The sequence below is a fragment of the Ostrea edulis genome, chromosome 8, assembly GCF_947568905.1.
Source record: "Ostrea edulis chromosome 8, xbOstEdul1.1, whole genome shotgun sequence".
Classification (NCBI taxonomy): domain Eukaryota; kingdom Metazoa; phylum Mollusca; class Bivalvia; order Ostreida; family Ostreidae; genus Ostrea; species Ostrea edulis.
In genome coordinates this window covers 20907697-20926347 of record NC_079171.1, presented here as the reverse complement: position 1 = coordinate 20926347, position 18651 = coordinate 20907697, and the positions used below count along the sequence as shown (strand labels likewise).

At 34.4% G+C, this 18651-nt stretch overlaps 1 protein-coding gene across 1 annotated transcript; it reads left to right on the top strand.

Moving 5' to 3' along the window:
- The first annotated feature begins 1403 nt into the window (after window positions 1-1403).
- LOC125662327 (uncharacterized) lies at window positions 1404-18204 on the top strand. The gene is made up of 5 exons (XM_056147127.1): window positions 1404-1942; window positions 2826-2996; window positions 6876-6999; window positions 13691-13852; window positions 17806-18204. Exons 1-5 carry the CDS (start codon window positions 1410-1412, stop codon window positions 18154-18156), a joined length of 1341 nt encoding a protein of 446 aa, XP_056003102.1. The 5' UTR covers window positions 1404-1409; the 3' UTR covers window positions 18157-18204.
- Window positions 18205-18651: the final 447 nt, after the last annotated feature.

The window sequence follows — 18651 nt, the reverse complement described above, 5'->3', positions numbered from 1 at the left end:
TTTTTGGATGCATGTACAAAGTTATATAGATGTCCACGATATCAAATGTCGACAGTTTCGCGCACGAGCAAATCTTCATGTGTACTTAACATACCAACGTATCAGGCACGTAGAACCAGGGGGCTGACCCTCCACTTTTTTTGACAACGTTCATTTTCTGTTATTTCCATATGAAACCAAGTTATTTTCACATGTGAAATAAGATTAATTGGCGAATTGGTCCCCACCCCACTCTTTTGTGGTAGTGATGAATGTTAAAAATGTAATAATGAATGAACTGATAAATTGAAGGACGAACGGAGCCCCCTCCCTCCAATTTAGGAGAGTTTGGGCAAAAGAGACATATTTAGGTTCGTTTTCTGCTTGTCAAAAATTGTAGAAGACAATTTCTCCCCCGACTGTCCCTACACTTTGAAAAGCGATGCTACGTGTTTGCGTACTATTCGAAATCTTTCCAAAACAATCATTCAGCAATATGAATTAAATTGTTTTTAAAACTGGCAACCGCCTTGTATAAATTACATGTAAGTGGCGAACGACAGATAATCTATATGGCGGCCGCCAGATAATACGTGACAACCGCCAGTAATTAAGTGGCGGCCGCCTGTTGAATGAATATCAATTCTATACCCTGGCACCTATCGGCTTCCGTACCAACTCCCACTTTTTAGGAGGCACTCTACATCGTCATAATGGCTGACTTCCTTTTAAAACGTGGATGAAAATATAAATGTCAGTAATATTTGTTTATTCATTTCTAAAGTCATCGCCTAGTTGAGTAGCTCAGTATGTTAGCACGTCGACTGCTGAACTGTAGATCGTGTGTTCGAATCCAGCAGGGTTTTTTCCCCCAGATTGCTTTCTACTAAAACTGCATTTTTTGACTAAATAATGTAAATTTGAAAGTTTTCAATTTCAAAATATTGTTGAACATATCCTCCACTTTTCACCCATATCAAATTTCTCTGGTGTAGCACACCTCCTTAAATTTTAAGACAAGACCTTGAAAATTATGTGAAATTTTAGAAATTGACATTACTCCTAATATGTCTTTTTAAACTCTCAAATTTGACAACATGATTTTTTTTTTGTATATCAAGTGCAAAACGGTCATTATTTATTTCCATTACTTGCATTAAATTCCTTTTTTAAATCTGTATTGTTGGAAGACATGATAATGTATCTATTTCAGTAATTGATTGATTTCTGTTGCTAATATTGTGTTGATGAACATAACTAATTATACCAAAGTCCTGATTTTATTTAAGAAAGAAAAGGAAAACATAATTCAATATAATGTAATATTGATTTAAACTATATCATATTTAAAAGGACATGTACATATCTGAAGGTTTCATAGAATTTGGGACGAAACAACCGAGGACAAACAGGTAAATAGGCGAAACAACATGTTACCCAAAATGGAGGACGGTACTTCAAGTTCGACAAGTGCGTCCTGTGGCCGCCTATCATCTACTCCTCCTCGTAGAAGAAAAAGAAGAAGAGGAAGGTGTTTTCCACAGAATGAAAGTGTAAATTTTAGCCCACAAAGTTCCGAGTACTCTGACACCAATTACAATGTGGAATCCAAAAAATCAGAGAAACGGACTCAAATATCAAGCTGGACGAAAGAGAGATCGGAGACGTGCGGTCTGTATTATGAGAATAAGGCATCAACATTTTCAGATTTCTATGATCTGTTTATTTCTTGCGGGGGGAAAACCAGATATGGGTTTACTTGTCCACTGGATGGAGAAGAAAGGAGTTTGTTGGATTCTTTATTGGAACAAACCAATGAATTGATAGAGAAACACGGTGTGGAAATGAGGACGGATTTAGACTGGGCAGTCGCTGCAGACTGGCCCCATGTGTTTACCGAATGTCGCAAAACAGTGAGGACTTTATCTCAGAACCTCAGTCAGACATTCAGACCAGCAACTGGGTCAGTTCAAAACGGAGAGTACTGATGCAGAGCCATCAGTCACTTCCTACAAATAGATCTATATCTAACTGAAACTAATACTAAGTTGTAGATAGAAAATGAAATTTAAAAAACACTATATAAATGCATGTGAAATATGCCATTTTTTGACCAAGGACATTTCTATATTGATAAAGTATTAGGTTACTGTGGTCCTAACCACTGTAAAAAGAACTAACAATTTACATTAGGCGTGTGAATCAGTGACTCAGTGACTGTCAAATTTTTTATCCTTCGTTGGAGAATTATGTAATTTTATATACACACACACACACACATATATATATATATATATATATATATATATATATATCTAATTTTTTATTGTAATGATAAATGAGACACTGACAAACATTCAGACATATTTAAGCAAGCATCCTAAAGCTCAACAGATTACAAATGGTCCCCCTTTCCCACAAGACATGGAATAGTTGTTCAGTCAGCATCTGTTGAAATGATATTCACAGAGAACACTCAGAACAGACTTGGCAAAAACTGCGGACATCAATCTAGATCTTCTTACGCAGAGTATACAGCATGGATTTAGCCTTTAGGAAGTCTGATTTTAATTAGATTGTACCAGACATTTTTGTGTTTTTATGAAAATTCAATATAACTTATAAGTAGGAAAAATTGTCAATGAAATATTTTACCAGATTGAAGCGAATTTGACCAAATTTTTCACATCAGAATCTGCTGTATTCCATCATAAAATAAAATTAATGCATTCATTTTTAAAATCAATTTGTAAATATTGATCACTTAAATGCTTATTTTTTGAAAATTGTGTAAATGTTTTTTAAGGCGATGCTTGCAAGTCATCTTTATTGTTGTTTTATTTCAGGACCCACACCAGGAGTTATGTAGCATTAATTCAGTTTTACAGAGCACTGCAGGACTATGCACAGGAGGAGATTTGGAGAAGTAATGATTTAAATGGCTCATGTTCTGCCCCTTCAGAAGTTTATTCAGAATTGTGTGCAAAATTCTTTGAAATATTCCTGCTGATGTTAAGGTAAATGTACAACTTTAAATGCAAATCAAATGTATGTTCATGTTTTTAGGAAAGCAAATATCTTGGCAAACCTTTGATAGAACCTTGTTGTTTGGTTTATTTTAAAACATGACAATACGCAGAGGCGCCCTCGGGTGATAACCCTACTAAGACCTGATAATTTGTGATGTCTCCCTGCTAAACAGTCCATAATAGTTTTATTATCCTGAAAAGTCTGAACGTCAAAAAAACTATCACACATTTATTGACTTGTACCATGTATCTTTTTTTATTTAAAACGTCAACAAATTCGTCATAACTTTCTCTGCAGAAAATTCTGATAACTTGTCACTAGTTTTCGAGGGGGTGAAATCAATGTTACCTCAACTACATTCATTATTTTGTTTTACATTCAATGTTATACATTTATAAATATGTTAACGAAAACAAAACATTGAGGTTTGAGAAAGTTAAACGAGAGAAGGCTTTCAATACGCCAGTTTCGAGATACAAACTCTTCTGTATAGGAGGTGCATTTAGTGGAACTTTGAATGCCTAAGTGGGACAGAGTGGATATACAGCCAACAAGGAAGACGATGAAAAGTATTAAATGCGGCTTCTTTTTAAATGTGTAAATGTGGGAAATACAAAATACTATCGAAAGAAATGTTTTACCGAAGTGGAAACATACAAACAATGTCATATTTGCAAGAAATATCTTGGATATGGTACCTATGACCAGCAAAATAACGTGATAGGATAAGAATTCTATGTATTTAATTACTTCCTAAATACTTATCACTTACTTAGTTTGTGTATCAGTCGAATTCGTGTTATTAAACAGCGTATGAGAAACTTACTGAGCACATTCACTTACGCTGTGATGAATATCTGTCCCACTCCCACGTGTAAACAAATTCTTTCGCGCCTTACTATGTACGAGAGTTCTACAAAGGGAAATAAATCGGACGTATCTCGAAACCGGCGTATTGTGACGTCATAGTAGAATGACGCAAAAACATTACGTCTAACATAAACATTTTGTAACGCATTTCAAGACAAAAACCGTAAACATCAAGTGAAATGCAAAATTGCATTAGAATGAAAATATTTTTCTTCTCGATTGTTATTTGTGACCGTTAATGTTGCCGCTGAAGTTTATGATTAACGATCCCGCATATTTTCAATTATTTTTTGATAGAGCTTTCTCACTTGTGCCACCAGAAGTTATCTTCTAAAGGGAGACAACACAGTTGTCACCCTGCACGTGAGGGAGACATCACGAATTGTCTCCCTCTACGTGACCAGTCCTCGACCAATGAAATTGACTGTATTATTCTGAAGGATAATAACACTTGTTGTGATGACCAGTATGCTCCCTTCAGCTTTGGGGGAAAAAATGATTCCATATTTTTTGTCAGGCCTGGGACTTAGCCAGGTATTTGATGACCTCCATTGATCATGTCCATGGGACCCAGTCATGTAGCAAGGGCATTACATGTTATTAGGGAGAATATGAAGCTGATGGTACTCGGACCATGGTAATTCAGGGATTTTTTAGGGTCTGTAGAGGACTGATATTAGGCCCCATTCCCAGCGCTGAAAAACATGTTTTCCCCCCAAATCACACCTAAAAATTCCCAAAAGTTAATTTAGGGGAAAAAAATTGCAAATGAAAAATTTCTGTCTCAGTTTGGTAAAAATTCATCATTCGGAATACTTTGGGGATTTACCCATATTCGTGACTTCATGCATTTAAAGGTCAAGGCAACCCAAAAAACTTTTACATGATAAATGATAGGATTAATCATATGATAAAGATTTGTCATACTATTCTTTTGATATATATACGGCCTATATAATCTTCAGTACTAATTTTGAAAAACGTTAAAAATTGAAATTCCCGCCATCTATAGAGGCTGCCATGATACGGAACTCTTTTGTATTCAAGAACACAAAAATCAACAATTTTGACGTCACACCGTCTATTCCCATTTTGATTAGATTCTAAGATCTTTAAAGATGTGCATGTGTTAGATTTTACGAATATATTGTAAATAGGTGGATGCCTTCCTGTCAAGCAGTTCATTACACTAATGCGAAGGGGAGATGTGAAAAAAAGTTTTTTCCCCCGAAATTCCTGAACCAACAAAGTTATTTGAAAAGAAAATACTACATATGTAAACTGTGGATCCATCATTTGCGTAATGACAAGTTGAGGTTTGAGACATGTACATGTATGAAGAAACGAGTATCATCTGCCTGGTCTGCGACTGGACTGAACGTCTTCTTTTCTTAAATTCCTCTTGTGAAACTTAAAGAACGGGCTCAAATCTATATGGCTGCATACTTAACTGTTCGTGACTTGTTATGTTTATAGTGCTGATGATGAAATAAACCGGAACCGACGGTGTGACCTAATAAATTAGACTTCAATGGCCTTTCTCTTAACGGCGGGTAATTTGAAATATAAGATAGATTAATATTGATTTAATTGTTAAGGAACAATTTTTGTTGTTAAATCATTTACGATATCAGTAAGTAATACTTTATTCATAAAAGCAACACTGTGGTTAGGGTTGCCTTTCCCTTTAAGCTGGGGATTGGTATTCAATAAATCCGTCAGTTGACAAAATGTTGCGAAACTCAAATGCTATCAACATCCGAAAGTTAGATTAGAGGAATAATACGACAAGTCTATATATTTTTATATTTCAAAACTAAACAAGTGAAGAGATGGGAAATCAACAAGAGAATGAGTCTGGAAATGAACACAGTCATGTCACTGACAAAAAACTATTTCATGGAAACAAATTCCAATTGCAATTACGAAATTACGATTTCAGCGTCAGGGATTTTTTTAGGGTCTGTAGAGGGCCGAAATTTGGCCCCATTCCCAATGCTGAAAAGCAGGTGTTTTTCCCAAAATGATTCCTAAACATGCCCAACTTTTTGCTTGTTTTTCTTATTTATTTCTTTGAAAGAATTTTCCCAATTTCAATCAAATATCGCCATTTTCCCCAAACTTACAGGCCCTGGGTTAAGGCTTTAATTTTCTGGAACATTTCCATCTATAAATTGAAGTTTGCTTAAATTGGTATATATTAAATCGATTGGTTTTGTCGTTGATACTGTTTAAGAATAATAATTTTTTTTTTACCAATGTCACTGAAATATTGCTGTTTTTCCCAATGTGAATGGCCCCAGCCCTTGAAATCCAAGGTTAAAATTATCCGTGATGGATTTGATAACCACCTCCTTATCCTGTGGGTACACAAGCATGAGATTGTGTGTAGTGAATAAAGTAATTAAAAATGCAATTTATTTAACAGGAAAAAAATAAAGAAGCTTAAGACAACAAATATTTGTATTTTCCATTACATAATTCACAAAAAAGTAAAAATTTTATGTACTGTTATTCTTCGGTATTAAGAAGTCCAGAGAATTTTTTTAGAATGCCTACCCACCAATTTTTTTTTCAGAGTGAACATGGTGAAAGTGGATAAAATAACATGTGTTTTTACATTTTCAAATCCAGAACCAGTGCCATAGTTTCTAAAATGTGGACTTTTTAAATGTCGACCTTAAATCTGTGTGTAATGATTTAGGGATACCAAGAAGTCTTATTTCGTAACAAAATACATGTAGTCGATTCATTATGCTTCAAAGTGCATTCCAGTCTTGCTCATGGATAAAGAGAGTCACTGTGGGTCTAAATACTTTGACACAAGAATGATAAATAAAAGCAAACAATTTAAGCATTTGTTTTGAAAGTTTTTCCTAAGGTCCTGGGAAGGTCTGGATGGATTTATAGCAATGGACTATTGTCACTTTGAAGCATTTGACTTTGCAATAATGAAGACGGTTATGGAAAGAATAAATCCCAACTTCGTTTTGTAGGAGAGGAGAATTACGGAAATCCATGATGATGATAAATGGTGTTGCCATATCCAGTATTCCTGACTTGCGTCTGACAGTTTCTGCATCTCCAAGTCTTTCTCTTTTTGTTATTAAAATTTTTAAGGTAAGCTTCACAATATTTGTTAGTGAAATTGTTAAGGTAAGCTTCACAATATTTGTTACTGAAGTTGTTACTTGTTAAGGTAGCAGGGGACAGTTTCGCACTATACGCCTGGTCAACTTAAAAACTGGAAAAGCCCCATATTTAAAGTGAAATTACATGTGTAAAAATGTGTAAAATAATTTCAGGATACATGTCCAATGTATAGCCGAATATTTCATGAAAAAGTTGGTATGCAACATATGTAAGTGTCACCATGATTCCTAGCATATAGATTGGTGCAAATACAAAACTAAGACACATGGTCTGTCGCTGAAAAAATTCAGGTTAAGGCCTACATGGTTGAACAAAAGGTCTGTAGTTGAAAGGGAAGGTGGATGGCCCCAGATGAAAGGTAGCTTTTTAAGAAGGGCAGACAGAGTTCTTGATTGTGCACAGCATCTAAATTCCTTCTCACTGTACTCTGATGGGATTTGGGTGGTGCTGATTTAGCCCAAATAAGAAAAAATGAAAGCGAGAAAGGGGCACCTGCTCAAAGCATGTTTTGTGCATCAGCACCAGTATGTATGGATTATATGTATTTTAGGATCATAATTTATTAAATACATGCATGTACAATAATATGAAATACAAGTATTGATATAAAAGGGAAATATGATTTAAATTTTCATTAGCTGCCATAATATATAACTTTGATGTATACCCCCTACCCACATGTTTCAGAACCAGGAAAAACTGTCCCCTGCCACCTAAGCTTCTCATTATTTGTTATTGACTTTTTAAGGTAAGCTTCACATTATTAAGTCTCCCAAATGAAGATAGGAGACTTATTGTTTTTGCTCAGTTCTTATTAGTCCCCTACCAGTTTGCAAAACCAAAGGGGAAGATAACTTTCTTCTCCATCTGTCCGTCTGTTCCTCTGTCTGACTGTCAGTCTATCCAATATTGGGTTTCCAGACTTTTTTTTTCCGTTATGCTTGAGTGGATTTATTTGAAACTTGCGTTGTAGTTTCAGAGTGGCAAATAAACTAAAGATCAAATTCATATTTCGGAATGTTTGATGGACAAGTTTTAAAGAAATTAATTTTTATATCTTAATATGCTTTTTATTCATCCGGGCCTGGAGGTTATAAAACTTTTTTGAGCACGTTCTCATACTCAAACTCAAACTCCGTGCTCAAAATCGTACTCATACTCAAAAAGTCAAGGTTATAAAACTTATACAACATCATTCTCATACTCAAATGGAGTACATACTCAAGATTTCTTGAGTCTGCTTTGGAGCTTGCTCAGAGTTGTACTCAAAACAAACATGGTGGCATCAATTTCCGACTCAGTGGAAAACATACTCAAAGAGTTTTATAATCTCGGTTTTGAGAACGGTACTCAACGGAGCACATACTCGGAGCACGGAGTACAAGTTTCAGTATGAGTACGGTAAAAGTTTTATAACCTCCAGGCCGGATCTGGATTGTGATCTGATGGAAATGCGGTAAAAATAGGACATTTGGACGAGCCTTGATCGCTGATTTTGTAAAAACTTCATTGATATGACATTTCAAGCTTAATAATCACAAAAGGAACATATCATTTTGGTGTAGTCTTTGCGTGAAGTCTGACGCATCTACAATTCAGTTGTCCAGGATATTGCATCATCTGTAGTTGTAAAAGAAAACACACACAGGCTGAATTTTGATTGGATATCTGTAACTTTCTTGATTTTCATTGAATTGGTTTGAAAATCGTACTGTAAATATACAATAAGACTTTTGATGTAGTATATAGGCTAGTGATGATGGTCATTATTACTGTCAATCATGCACATGCCTTTTTGATTGATTTCGATTGTATAACACTTTATCTTGTATTTAATAATCTTACAAATGAAGGAATATAGAGTGAAATTCCTATAATTGTGTATAGTGAAATAAACATGTCAATTGGACGATTCAATACGGAAGTTCCGAGTTCCCCAAGAGTTATTATCCTTTGTCGAACTCTTCCGTAAATTATGACATAAAATATAATGACAGTGGGTACATTTGCTAATTACTATCGTTGTATTATTTCTTTTATGATATCCAGAGTTTCTGAGATCATCCTATCTCAGGGAAAAGGCAACTTTAGTGAGTTTATGAGTATTGGATAACAAAATGGCTCAAACAAATATTGTTAATTGCCATCTTTCTTTGATAAAACCGTCACTCATGTAAAAGAGGAAACGAATAATGATTCAATAGCCAATTTGATGATCTTATTCAAACAAATTATGCTTGATATGACCAGAATATGCATACCAGTAATTGATATAAACAAAAGTTACGCTTTTATTACATTAATCGTACGTAATCGTTATGTACAATGCCAGTCTACGATATAATGTATACATTGTGTACCCACCATACGTCATAAAATGCGAAAGAGTTCGACAAAGGGAAATAACTTTTGGGTAACTCGGAACTTGCGTATTTGACATACAGTCCCTGAAACGTTCTACTTTCCCACTTGAACGTTGAACGCACGGTGAGCGAACGTTGAACGCACGGTGAACACACAGATCAAACGGTGAACGCAATTTGGTGAACGCAAAGTGAGCGGTGAGGGCACGGTGAATGCAAAATGGTCTATTCATTAGTTATATTTCGGATTTTTCCCTTGGAGTGTACTTACTTTATAATCAGGTAGAGAATATATATATGAATATATCTGACAGTGTTTGACGTTCATTTTTGTGCAAGTACTGGATGTATATTTCTCATAAAAATCATCGTAAATTTCACATCAATGCACGTAGTAATCATGCACAAACAAAAGAAAATTTCATATGTACTGCATTGTTTACAGTATTACAGATACATGTATACATGAAAAATAGAAACATATATTGTAAGTATGATATTTAGAATTTTTGACGTTTTTAATAAATCATGAATATCGTTGCTTTATCTCGGTATGCTACATGTGATTATATATTTTGACTTAAGGTAACTCCATACTCGCAGTTTTAACTGATGCAGGTTTAAAATGTGTATTTATTTCCATTCATTAGAGTTAAACCTAACAAATTATCAAACAAAATAAATAGGTCATCACACTTTTTAAGATGTAAGACTTACATAAATAGAATCATATATCACCGTCAGAAAATTGTAATTTTCCTTGAACAGCGTTATTCAAATTCCATACAAACTGGTTATGACGATATAGTAGCATTCATAACAATTTCATGAAACTGTATCTTCACAGAAATATACAAAATGTCTGTAAAAAATAAAGGAAATCATCGCATAATAGACTTGATAAAGATATCAATAGAAACAGAGTTATTGCCCTTGGATTCAATATTTTGAAATGTATCATTGATTATTCATCTATAACTTTGACTTTTGAAATATTTTATTTTTTAACAAGATTTTTTACTATAACTATAGGAAAAGACTCCTCCAAAATATATATGTTCCTATCATGCATAAATCTAAACAAATCACTGATTTTGCAAAATCTGATGACATCACAGGAGGGTGGAATTACTTTAAGATGCATAGTATTTAATTTATTAATACAAGAGTATAAACGATGCGTGTGAAATAAAGATAGTCTAGTAACTGGCACCAAGAATTTACAGGTGTGCATGCACAACTTCAAAATTAATGAGCACTTCCGTTTGGCTTACACACAATTAAAAAACGTCCCCGAAAGGAATCAAGATAAATGCATTAAACGACCAACATGGGTAGAACAGGTACTTTGTGTTGACACCTGTATGTTTCTAAATAGTTTATATAGAAGGTTTATTCCCACGTAGATTTTGCGTCATTCACTTTACTGCAAATACATACATGTATAGTATATCGACGTGAGGAAATAATTTCAGAATTATTGTATGTGCGTACAAAATAAATAGTGTGACCATGAATTTACATTTAGATTGTACAATATTTTTTTTTTTTATTTTTAATGCGGATAAAACTGTTTATTGTACTGAACCATACATCATATGTAGGGCAGAAATGTATGAGAAATATTTCGTCTTTAGAGAGAAATGATTCAAAAGTTTCAAATTTGGGGAAAGGAGTAAATACATTTATTGACATAAATATAGACGTAAAATAATTAGAAATACTTGTCAAATCAATTTGACATTTGGGCACGAATATGCATTGAAATGTACAGTGTAGCATCGTGTTTTTTAGGTAAAGAGAGGGTGGGGGGCTTAAGAAAATAATAAACTTATATAGAATTCTTGTCAAGTGAGACAAAATAAAATATAATAAATTGTGCTTTTGTCCAAATTTGAAAATATTGAAATGATAATTCTGATGGGGGCAAGGTATTTATTAATTGAAACAGTCTCATTTTCGTACATGTACCAGCGCTCGTTACTCGTTCTTCGCTACTGTACATGTATAAGGGTTAAATTCATAACCGAAGGCTCTTGCATTTTTCTCTCATTCAGAGCTTCTCCCACTTTTTAACCAAACAATACTTATGTTTTGTAATGATAATAACAATGATTTATTCTATTCTTTGATATTGATGAGTGATCTGCCTTAAATTTTTGCAGTTGATAATCCTGATAATTGTACTTTATGATATAATAAGAAAGTTTACTTTCACTCCTTTTTCAATTTTGCCTTGCTATGAAAATCGATCCTTTGAATTTGGTGTTCCGAATGACAGTGAATGGTGAACGCATGGTGAATGCTTTGTGAACAGTGAACGCACGGTGAGCACAAAACTGTAAACGGAGAACGCACCATGAGCGAACGGAAAAATGGTAAAGTAGAACATTTCAGGGACTGTACATGTACTCAAACAAAAACAAGAGGTAGGATGTGTGAGAACCAATTAACGCTAGTCGACAACAAACATTTTATCTACGTCAGATAAATTAACGGATTTGAGGGGAACCTGTTGTTTTTGTCACACACTCCTCCCTCCACACCTGTGTATATTTACACAGGATATGAAGAACATTCATCAACAGGTTTGTTTTTATGCTACCACAATTGGAGATTTGGAGGCATAGAGTTTTTGATCTGTCGGTTTGTCTGTTTTTTTAGTCTGTTTGACTTTAACCTTGGCTGTAACTTTTGAATTAGTACTAGGACTTTTATATTTCACATGTGTATTCCTTGTGGCCAGACCTTTCTTTTGGTACCAAAATTTTTACCGCTTGACCCTTCATGTCCATAGAGTTTGACCTTCTTTTGAAAGACTTGAACCTAGACCATCTCTTTTTTATGGGTAGGCCAAAATTGAATATATGACTGTGTGTTTCTGGTTTCCCGACCCTACCTACCTTTTTGCTGCTGACCCTAAATAATTCATTGATAATTTATGCATGTATATGAAAGAAAATAGAAATCCTTATTTTTTTTATTTTTTTATTTTCACATATGAGTTTCTCTGATTTACATTTTGATACTATTGATCCTCAAAATGTGTGAACAGTATTTGTTACGTATATAGACCTGTATTGAAAGTGTATAAAAAACTTAAGATTTCAAATAAAATGATGAAAAGTTGTTTACACAGTAAGTCAGGTTATTGAGAGAATAAGTTATTTTGAAAATAAATAATAATTATACACTTAGATAAATAAAGTTATAAAAATATGTAAATACTTGTAATTTATGCATAACTAAAATAATATGTCCAATCAACAATAATCATAATAATCGTTGGAGTACAGAGTTGTTATCCAGTACATTATGTCGTCTAGAAAAATACTAGTCTTCTTAGGACACGTCTATAAGTCGGACATAGAGTATTGGACCAAATTTTGACTCCCAAAAATCTGACTTGTAGACAAGTATATACGATAAACAATGAAATGTTTAAGTGATTTTTATGATAAGATAAATGTATTATGTATATATGTAAAGTCAGGAATTTTTTTTTTTAGCTCATTTGAGCTTTCCCTGAGCTGAAAACTCAAGTGAGCTTTTCTGATTGCCTGTTGACCATCTTCTGTCTGTTTGTCTGTCCATCTGTGCATCTGTTAACTTCTACATTTTCAACTTCTCCAGAACCACGAGGCCAATTTCAACCAATCTTGGTGAAAAGCGTCCTAGGATGAAGGGCTTTCAAGCATGTACAAATGAAGGGCCATGCCCCCTTAAAAGGGGAGATAATCACAAAAATGCAAATACAGGGGGGGGGGGTCATTTCAATTTTTTCTCTCTAGAACCACTGGCCCAGAAGAGCTGAAATTTACATTAAAGCTTCCTGACATAGTGCAGATTCAAGTTTGTAAAAACCATGATCCCTAGGGGTAGGTTAGGGTTGCAATAGGAGATTAAAATTAAACATGCAAATATATAGATAAAATCTTCAAAAATCTTCTCAAGAAACACTGACCCAGAAGAACTGAAATTTACATGAAAACTTCCTGACATAGTGCAGATTCAAGTTTGTTAACATCACAGTTCCCGGGTGTAGGGTGGGGCCACAATAGGGGGATTAATGTTTTACATACATATAGGGAAAATCGTTAAAAATCTTTTTCTCAAGAACCAATGGGGGTAGGTTGGGGTCACAATAGGGATTAAAGTTTTACTTGCGAATATGTAGGGAAAAATCTTTAGATATGGGCCAAGGTAACTCAGGTGAATGATGTGATCCATGGGCCTCTTGTTTTCAACCTTGCCCTTAATGGGGCATTTTGCTACATTTGAGTTACTTTTTTCAGGTACAGAAGTCAGCATTGCCTAGTTGTGTTCCATTTGATATCCATGGAGCACTGGACAAAGGAGTTCTTGGTCAACATGCTGGGGAATTGCTACTAGATTATCATCTTTCTGTTTTCAAAGATTTACAGGCTGTTTTTGGAATTATTTGCATGCAAACATCAGTATGTACTTCTTTTAAGAGGTTTTTAGATTACCTGATGAAGTGAACATTTCTTATCAAAATTTGTCCAGCATTGGTTGTCGTCATTAACTCTTCACATTTGTAACTACTTCTCCAGAACCACTTGGCCAGTTTTAATCAAACTTGGCACAAATCATCCTTGGATATAGGCAATTCAAGATTGTTCAAATGAAGGGTCATGCTCCCTGGAAATGGGAGACAATAAAAAGAAGGACAAAATAGGGTGGAATCATTTAAAAATCTTTTTCTCCAGAACCACTAGGTTAGAAAAGTTGACACTACTTGAGAGCTTCCTGACATGTGTGTAGCTTCAGTTTGTTCAAATCATGGTCCCAGGGGTTAGGATGGGGCCACAATAGGGTACCAAATTATTTCATGGGGATATATAAGAAAAATCATAACAAATTTTCTTCTCAATAACAGCATGGCCATGAATACTCATATTTATACTGTATGTATATCTCCAGGTAGTGCAGATTGAAAATTGTTCAAATCATGGCCCCGTGGGTAGGATGGGACCACAGGAGGGGATCACAATTTTACATGGGGATATATATAGGATATTCCTGTGATAGGGTTGGGCCACAATTGGAGATCAAATTTATTTATGGGATTATATAGGAAAAACAGCAAGGCCATAACTACTCATGCAAGCATCTCCAGGTAGTGCAGATTAAAGTTTGTTCAAATCATGACTCCCAGGGATGAGGCATTGAAGATCAAAGTTTGATACAGGAATATACATATATATGATCAATTAAATTAATTGATATTGTTTTTAGCTCACCTGAGCCGAAGGCGCAAGTGAGGTTTTCTGATCAAAACTTTCCATTGTCTGTTGTTGGTCTCGTCGTTGTTGTCGTTGTAAATTTTTTTACATTTTCATCTTCTCCAGAACCACTGGGCCAATTTGAACCAAACTTGACACAACTCCTCCTTGGGTGAAGGGAATTCAAGTTCAAAGCTGCCAACCCTCACGATTTTGGTGTAAAGCTTACGATTTTAGGGTCGAAAATATGCCTTACGATTTCACTATATATCTTCTGATTTTCGCCTGTTTGACATTTCGAAAGTTTTAGAGCTGTCCGTCATTGGTTTTTACTTTTATAATAAACAAGCCATAGTTGTTACTACATTTGTTTGCATAGTCTATATATATATATACAGAATCTTGATCATTTTAATGCATTGAAATAAACAATATGGCAGCTGCTACTAAACATAAAGCATGTGTTGATGGAAATAACAACAATACTCCCCCAAAGAAGAGCCAGAAATTCAAAGAAAAATATGCAAGTACTCTGTAAACATCAATTCGTTTCAAAGTCAGAAAGGGGGAGTTTGTATGATGAGTGTACAATCTGTTTGACAAAACATTTCTTATGACAGGGAAAATGACATTAAAAAACTTGCCAGAATAACTGGCACAGTAACTAAAATTATTTTAAAAAAATTATATGCCAGAATAACTGACACAGTAACTGTAAAATTATGAAAGGTGAAGATAACATACAGTGAGCAATCTCATAACTCATACAAGCAATACAAAATAGATAGTTGGGCAAACACGGACCTCTGGACACACCAGAGGTGGGATCAGGTATCTAGGAGGAGTAAGCATCTCCTGTCGACCGGTATATAATATACTAATGTAACAATATTTTTTACACAAGTTTTAGAAAGTAAAATGATTTAAAGATGTATTTGACATTCTGCAGTTGTAAAATGCATATTAACAATTAGTTTGTCTAAATTCATTAAATTTGGATTTGAAAATATGCCTAAAATTGTTCAGGTTACATATTTATTCATAAAAGATCTCCAGCGGCAGACCCCCACCTTACTATTTTCCATTTCATAATGTTTGCAGCTCTACAAGTTTATTCAAATGAAGGGTCATGCTCCTTCAAAGGGGAGATAATCGCAAAAATGGCAAAATAGGGTTTGGCCATTTAAAAATCTTCTCAAGAACCACTGGTCCAGAAAATCTGAAATTTACATGAACGCGTCCTGACATGGTGGAAATTTAAGTTTGTTAAAATCATGACCCTTGGGGGTAAGTTGGGGCCACAATAGGGGATCAAAATTAGACTTACAAAGTGGAGATTTAAGTTTGTGAAAGCATGACCCCTGGGGTTACGGTCGGGCCACAATAGGTGATCAAAGATTTACATGTGAAGGGAACCAAAATAAATGGCACAAAGCATCCTTAGATGAAATTTGTTAATATGAAAGGCCATATCCGTCTTCAAGGGCATATGATATTTAATGATTTCGTAGTCAAGTTTAATAATTAAGTTTTATAATCAATGAATTTTTAGTTGTTACGTTTGAATAGATTTTTTTCTGAACCAAGCTGCTGGTATAATGATAGTTTTGTTCAAGCTTGTTAATTGCTAGGAACTGCTGCTCAGGTGAGCAATGTGGCCCATGGGGCTCTTTATGTCCTGTCTGTCTGAAACTTTAACCTTGCTTATAATTTTTGAATGACGGGTGATAGGGTTTTCATATCTTATATACATGTATATTCCTTATGACAAGACCTTACTTTGGTATCAAAGTTTTGTATCTTTACCTTGGAGTTTGACCTACTTTTAAGAAAATCTAACTTTTGAAATATTCCCAAACTATTCAAAATACAGCTTTCACATAAATTTTTGTATATATATTTCTTATGGCAAGACATTTCATTCCATGATCTGTGACCTTGACCTTTTCCAAGGGCGACTTCCATTCATACCCAAGTTGCAACCAAACATTTTGACATTAATTTTCAAGGGAGGCCTGTCAAATAAACTAACAAATTGTGAAATTTTTTTGTTTGAAATGTATTCAATCTCAATATATGCTACAAAATTTAAGGTGGAGTTTCTTGAGAAGTGTTAAAAAGTTTAAAGTTTAAAAGTATTGCTTAGACAATTTTGTCAAACATATCTAATTTACAGTCGATTGTTAATTTATGTTTTCTACATTTACCGTGGGATGCACATAATCAGCACATACACTGTGACACAAGTATATGAACTCGTTTTGAATGTACACGTTTAACTGGTTCCCTGTGATTGAGGATGTAACCAGTTTGCTTTTAATTGACACATTATTGTAACACAGTGAGCAAAAGACAGACAGGAACCACCTGTCAATCAATCAATGGTTGCCTGATGCCGTTTAGTGCATTGTCGCATTTGCTCAGCACTTAAATGAATTTCGTATTGTTTAAAAAAAGAGTTGTTCATTATAAATGAAAGTTTTAAAAGATAGTATATTTACCGGATTAACCAATTGTATTCATTAGTAGTACCTGGCTATGGCGGAAGATATAGGAATGAACTTGAATGATAAAGTGTTATAATCAAATATCATTGAATATTGTATTATATTGAATTTACGGGAAAAGTGGTTATTTACGCTGGGGGTTAAGTACGCGTTTTCCCACATTCAACATTACGCATGGGGGAAAATTATGCAGTAACTGAATATAATATATATATCATGTCAAATATTTATAACTTTACATGTGGGGGACGTGCTTATTATGTGGCCGCGTAATGAGGGTAAATTTCCCCCGCGCGTGAATAAACACTTTTACAGTATTGTACATTGTACAAAAAGGACTTATAATAATTCACCATTATACATGTACTTCTTATCGATAACTTGTTTAGATTCGTTAAAGTACTTATAATAATTCAGCATTATACAGTCTACTCCGGATATAATGAAATTCAGGGGACCGACCTGAATTGTTCATTATATCCAAAGTTCAATAAAACCAATGCTGAACTACACAAATAATAATTGCTACTGGGGATTTATTTTAACTTCAATATAACAGATAGTTCAATATAACTGACTTCAATATAAGTGGAGTGGACTGTACATGTACTTCTTATTGATAACTTGTTTAGATTCATTTTGTTTCTTCTTTTGCAGCTCATTTTCACATGTTTAAAACTTACAACAAAGCATCATCAGTATATCAGCGAACCAAGTGAAAATGTGGCAATATCAGGGAAGGGGGCGGAGGACTGGTTTGATTTGATAAAAGACGACGACATGGACAAAGAGGGTGAAGATGGAGACGAAGGGAAGTCATGTCAGAAAAAGGAAACAACATTGAGATCTGAAAACACAGGTTCTAGACAGAGTGGAACGATCTTCTACACAAAACCATATAATTACCTTATTTCCAAGGAAAGGAGAGACATAATGGAATTTCTATTTTGGCTTGGAATTAATTGTGAAAGAATTAATGTATCTGTGGATTCATTTCATCATGTGTAATGTTCTCGGATCAACTTTTTAATGAACATTAAATGTTGCTTTATTTCATTATTTTGTATATGGTCTTATGAAGGTAGGCCTTGACCAAACTTCTAAACTCCTTGTTCCTTGGGAGAGGCTGAAAGAAGGGCAGAGTTTGTCATGCATGACTCAAAGTACTGGTTGTTTGGGAATATCTTTGTAGTATTTTAAGAGATCAAACTTGGTATTGTGGTTGCCCTTGATTAGTTGTTAATTCACATGTTTTTTAAACATTACAGATGTTCTAAATCTAAAGTTGGTGCTTTTCAGTAATTCCACATAGAATACAGGTACAAGTATGTTTTTATTAAATATTTCTTGTTAACTTCTTGATAACTACCTTTCCAATTCTTTTCAAATTAAGATAAGAAGGATATACATGTACCGTGTAAGTGGAATTTTCAGAGAGACATGGTCTACCAGTTCAGAAGAAAAATTTTAAAGACTTTTTACTGTACATGATTCCCAGTGAAA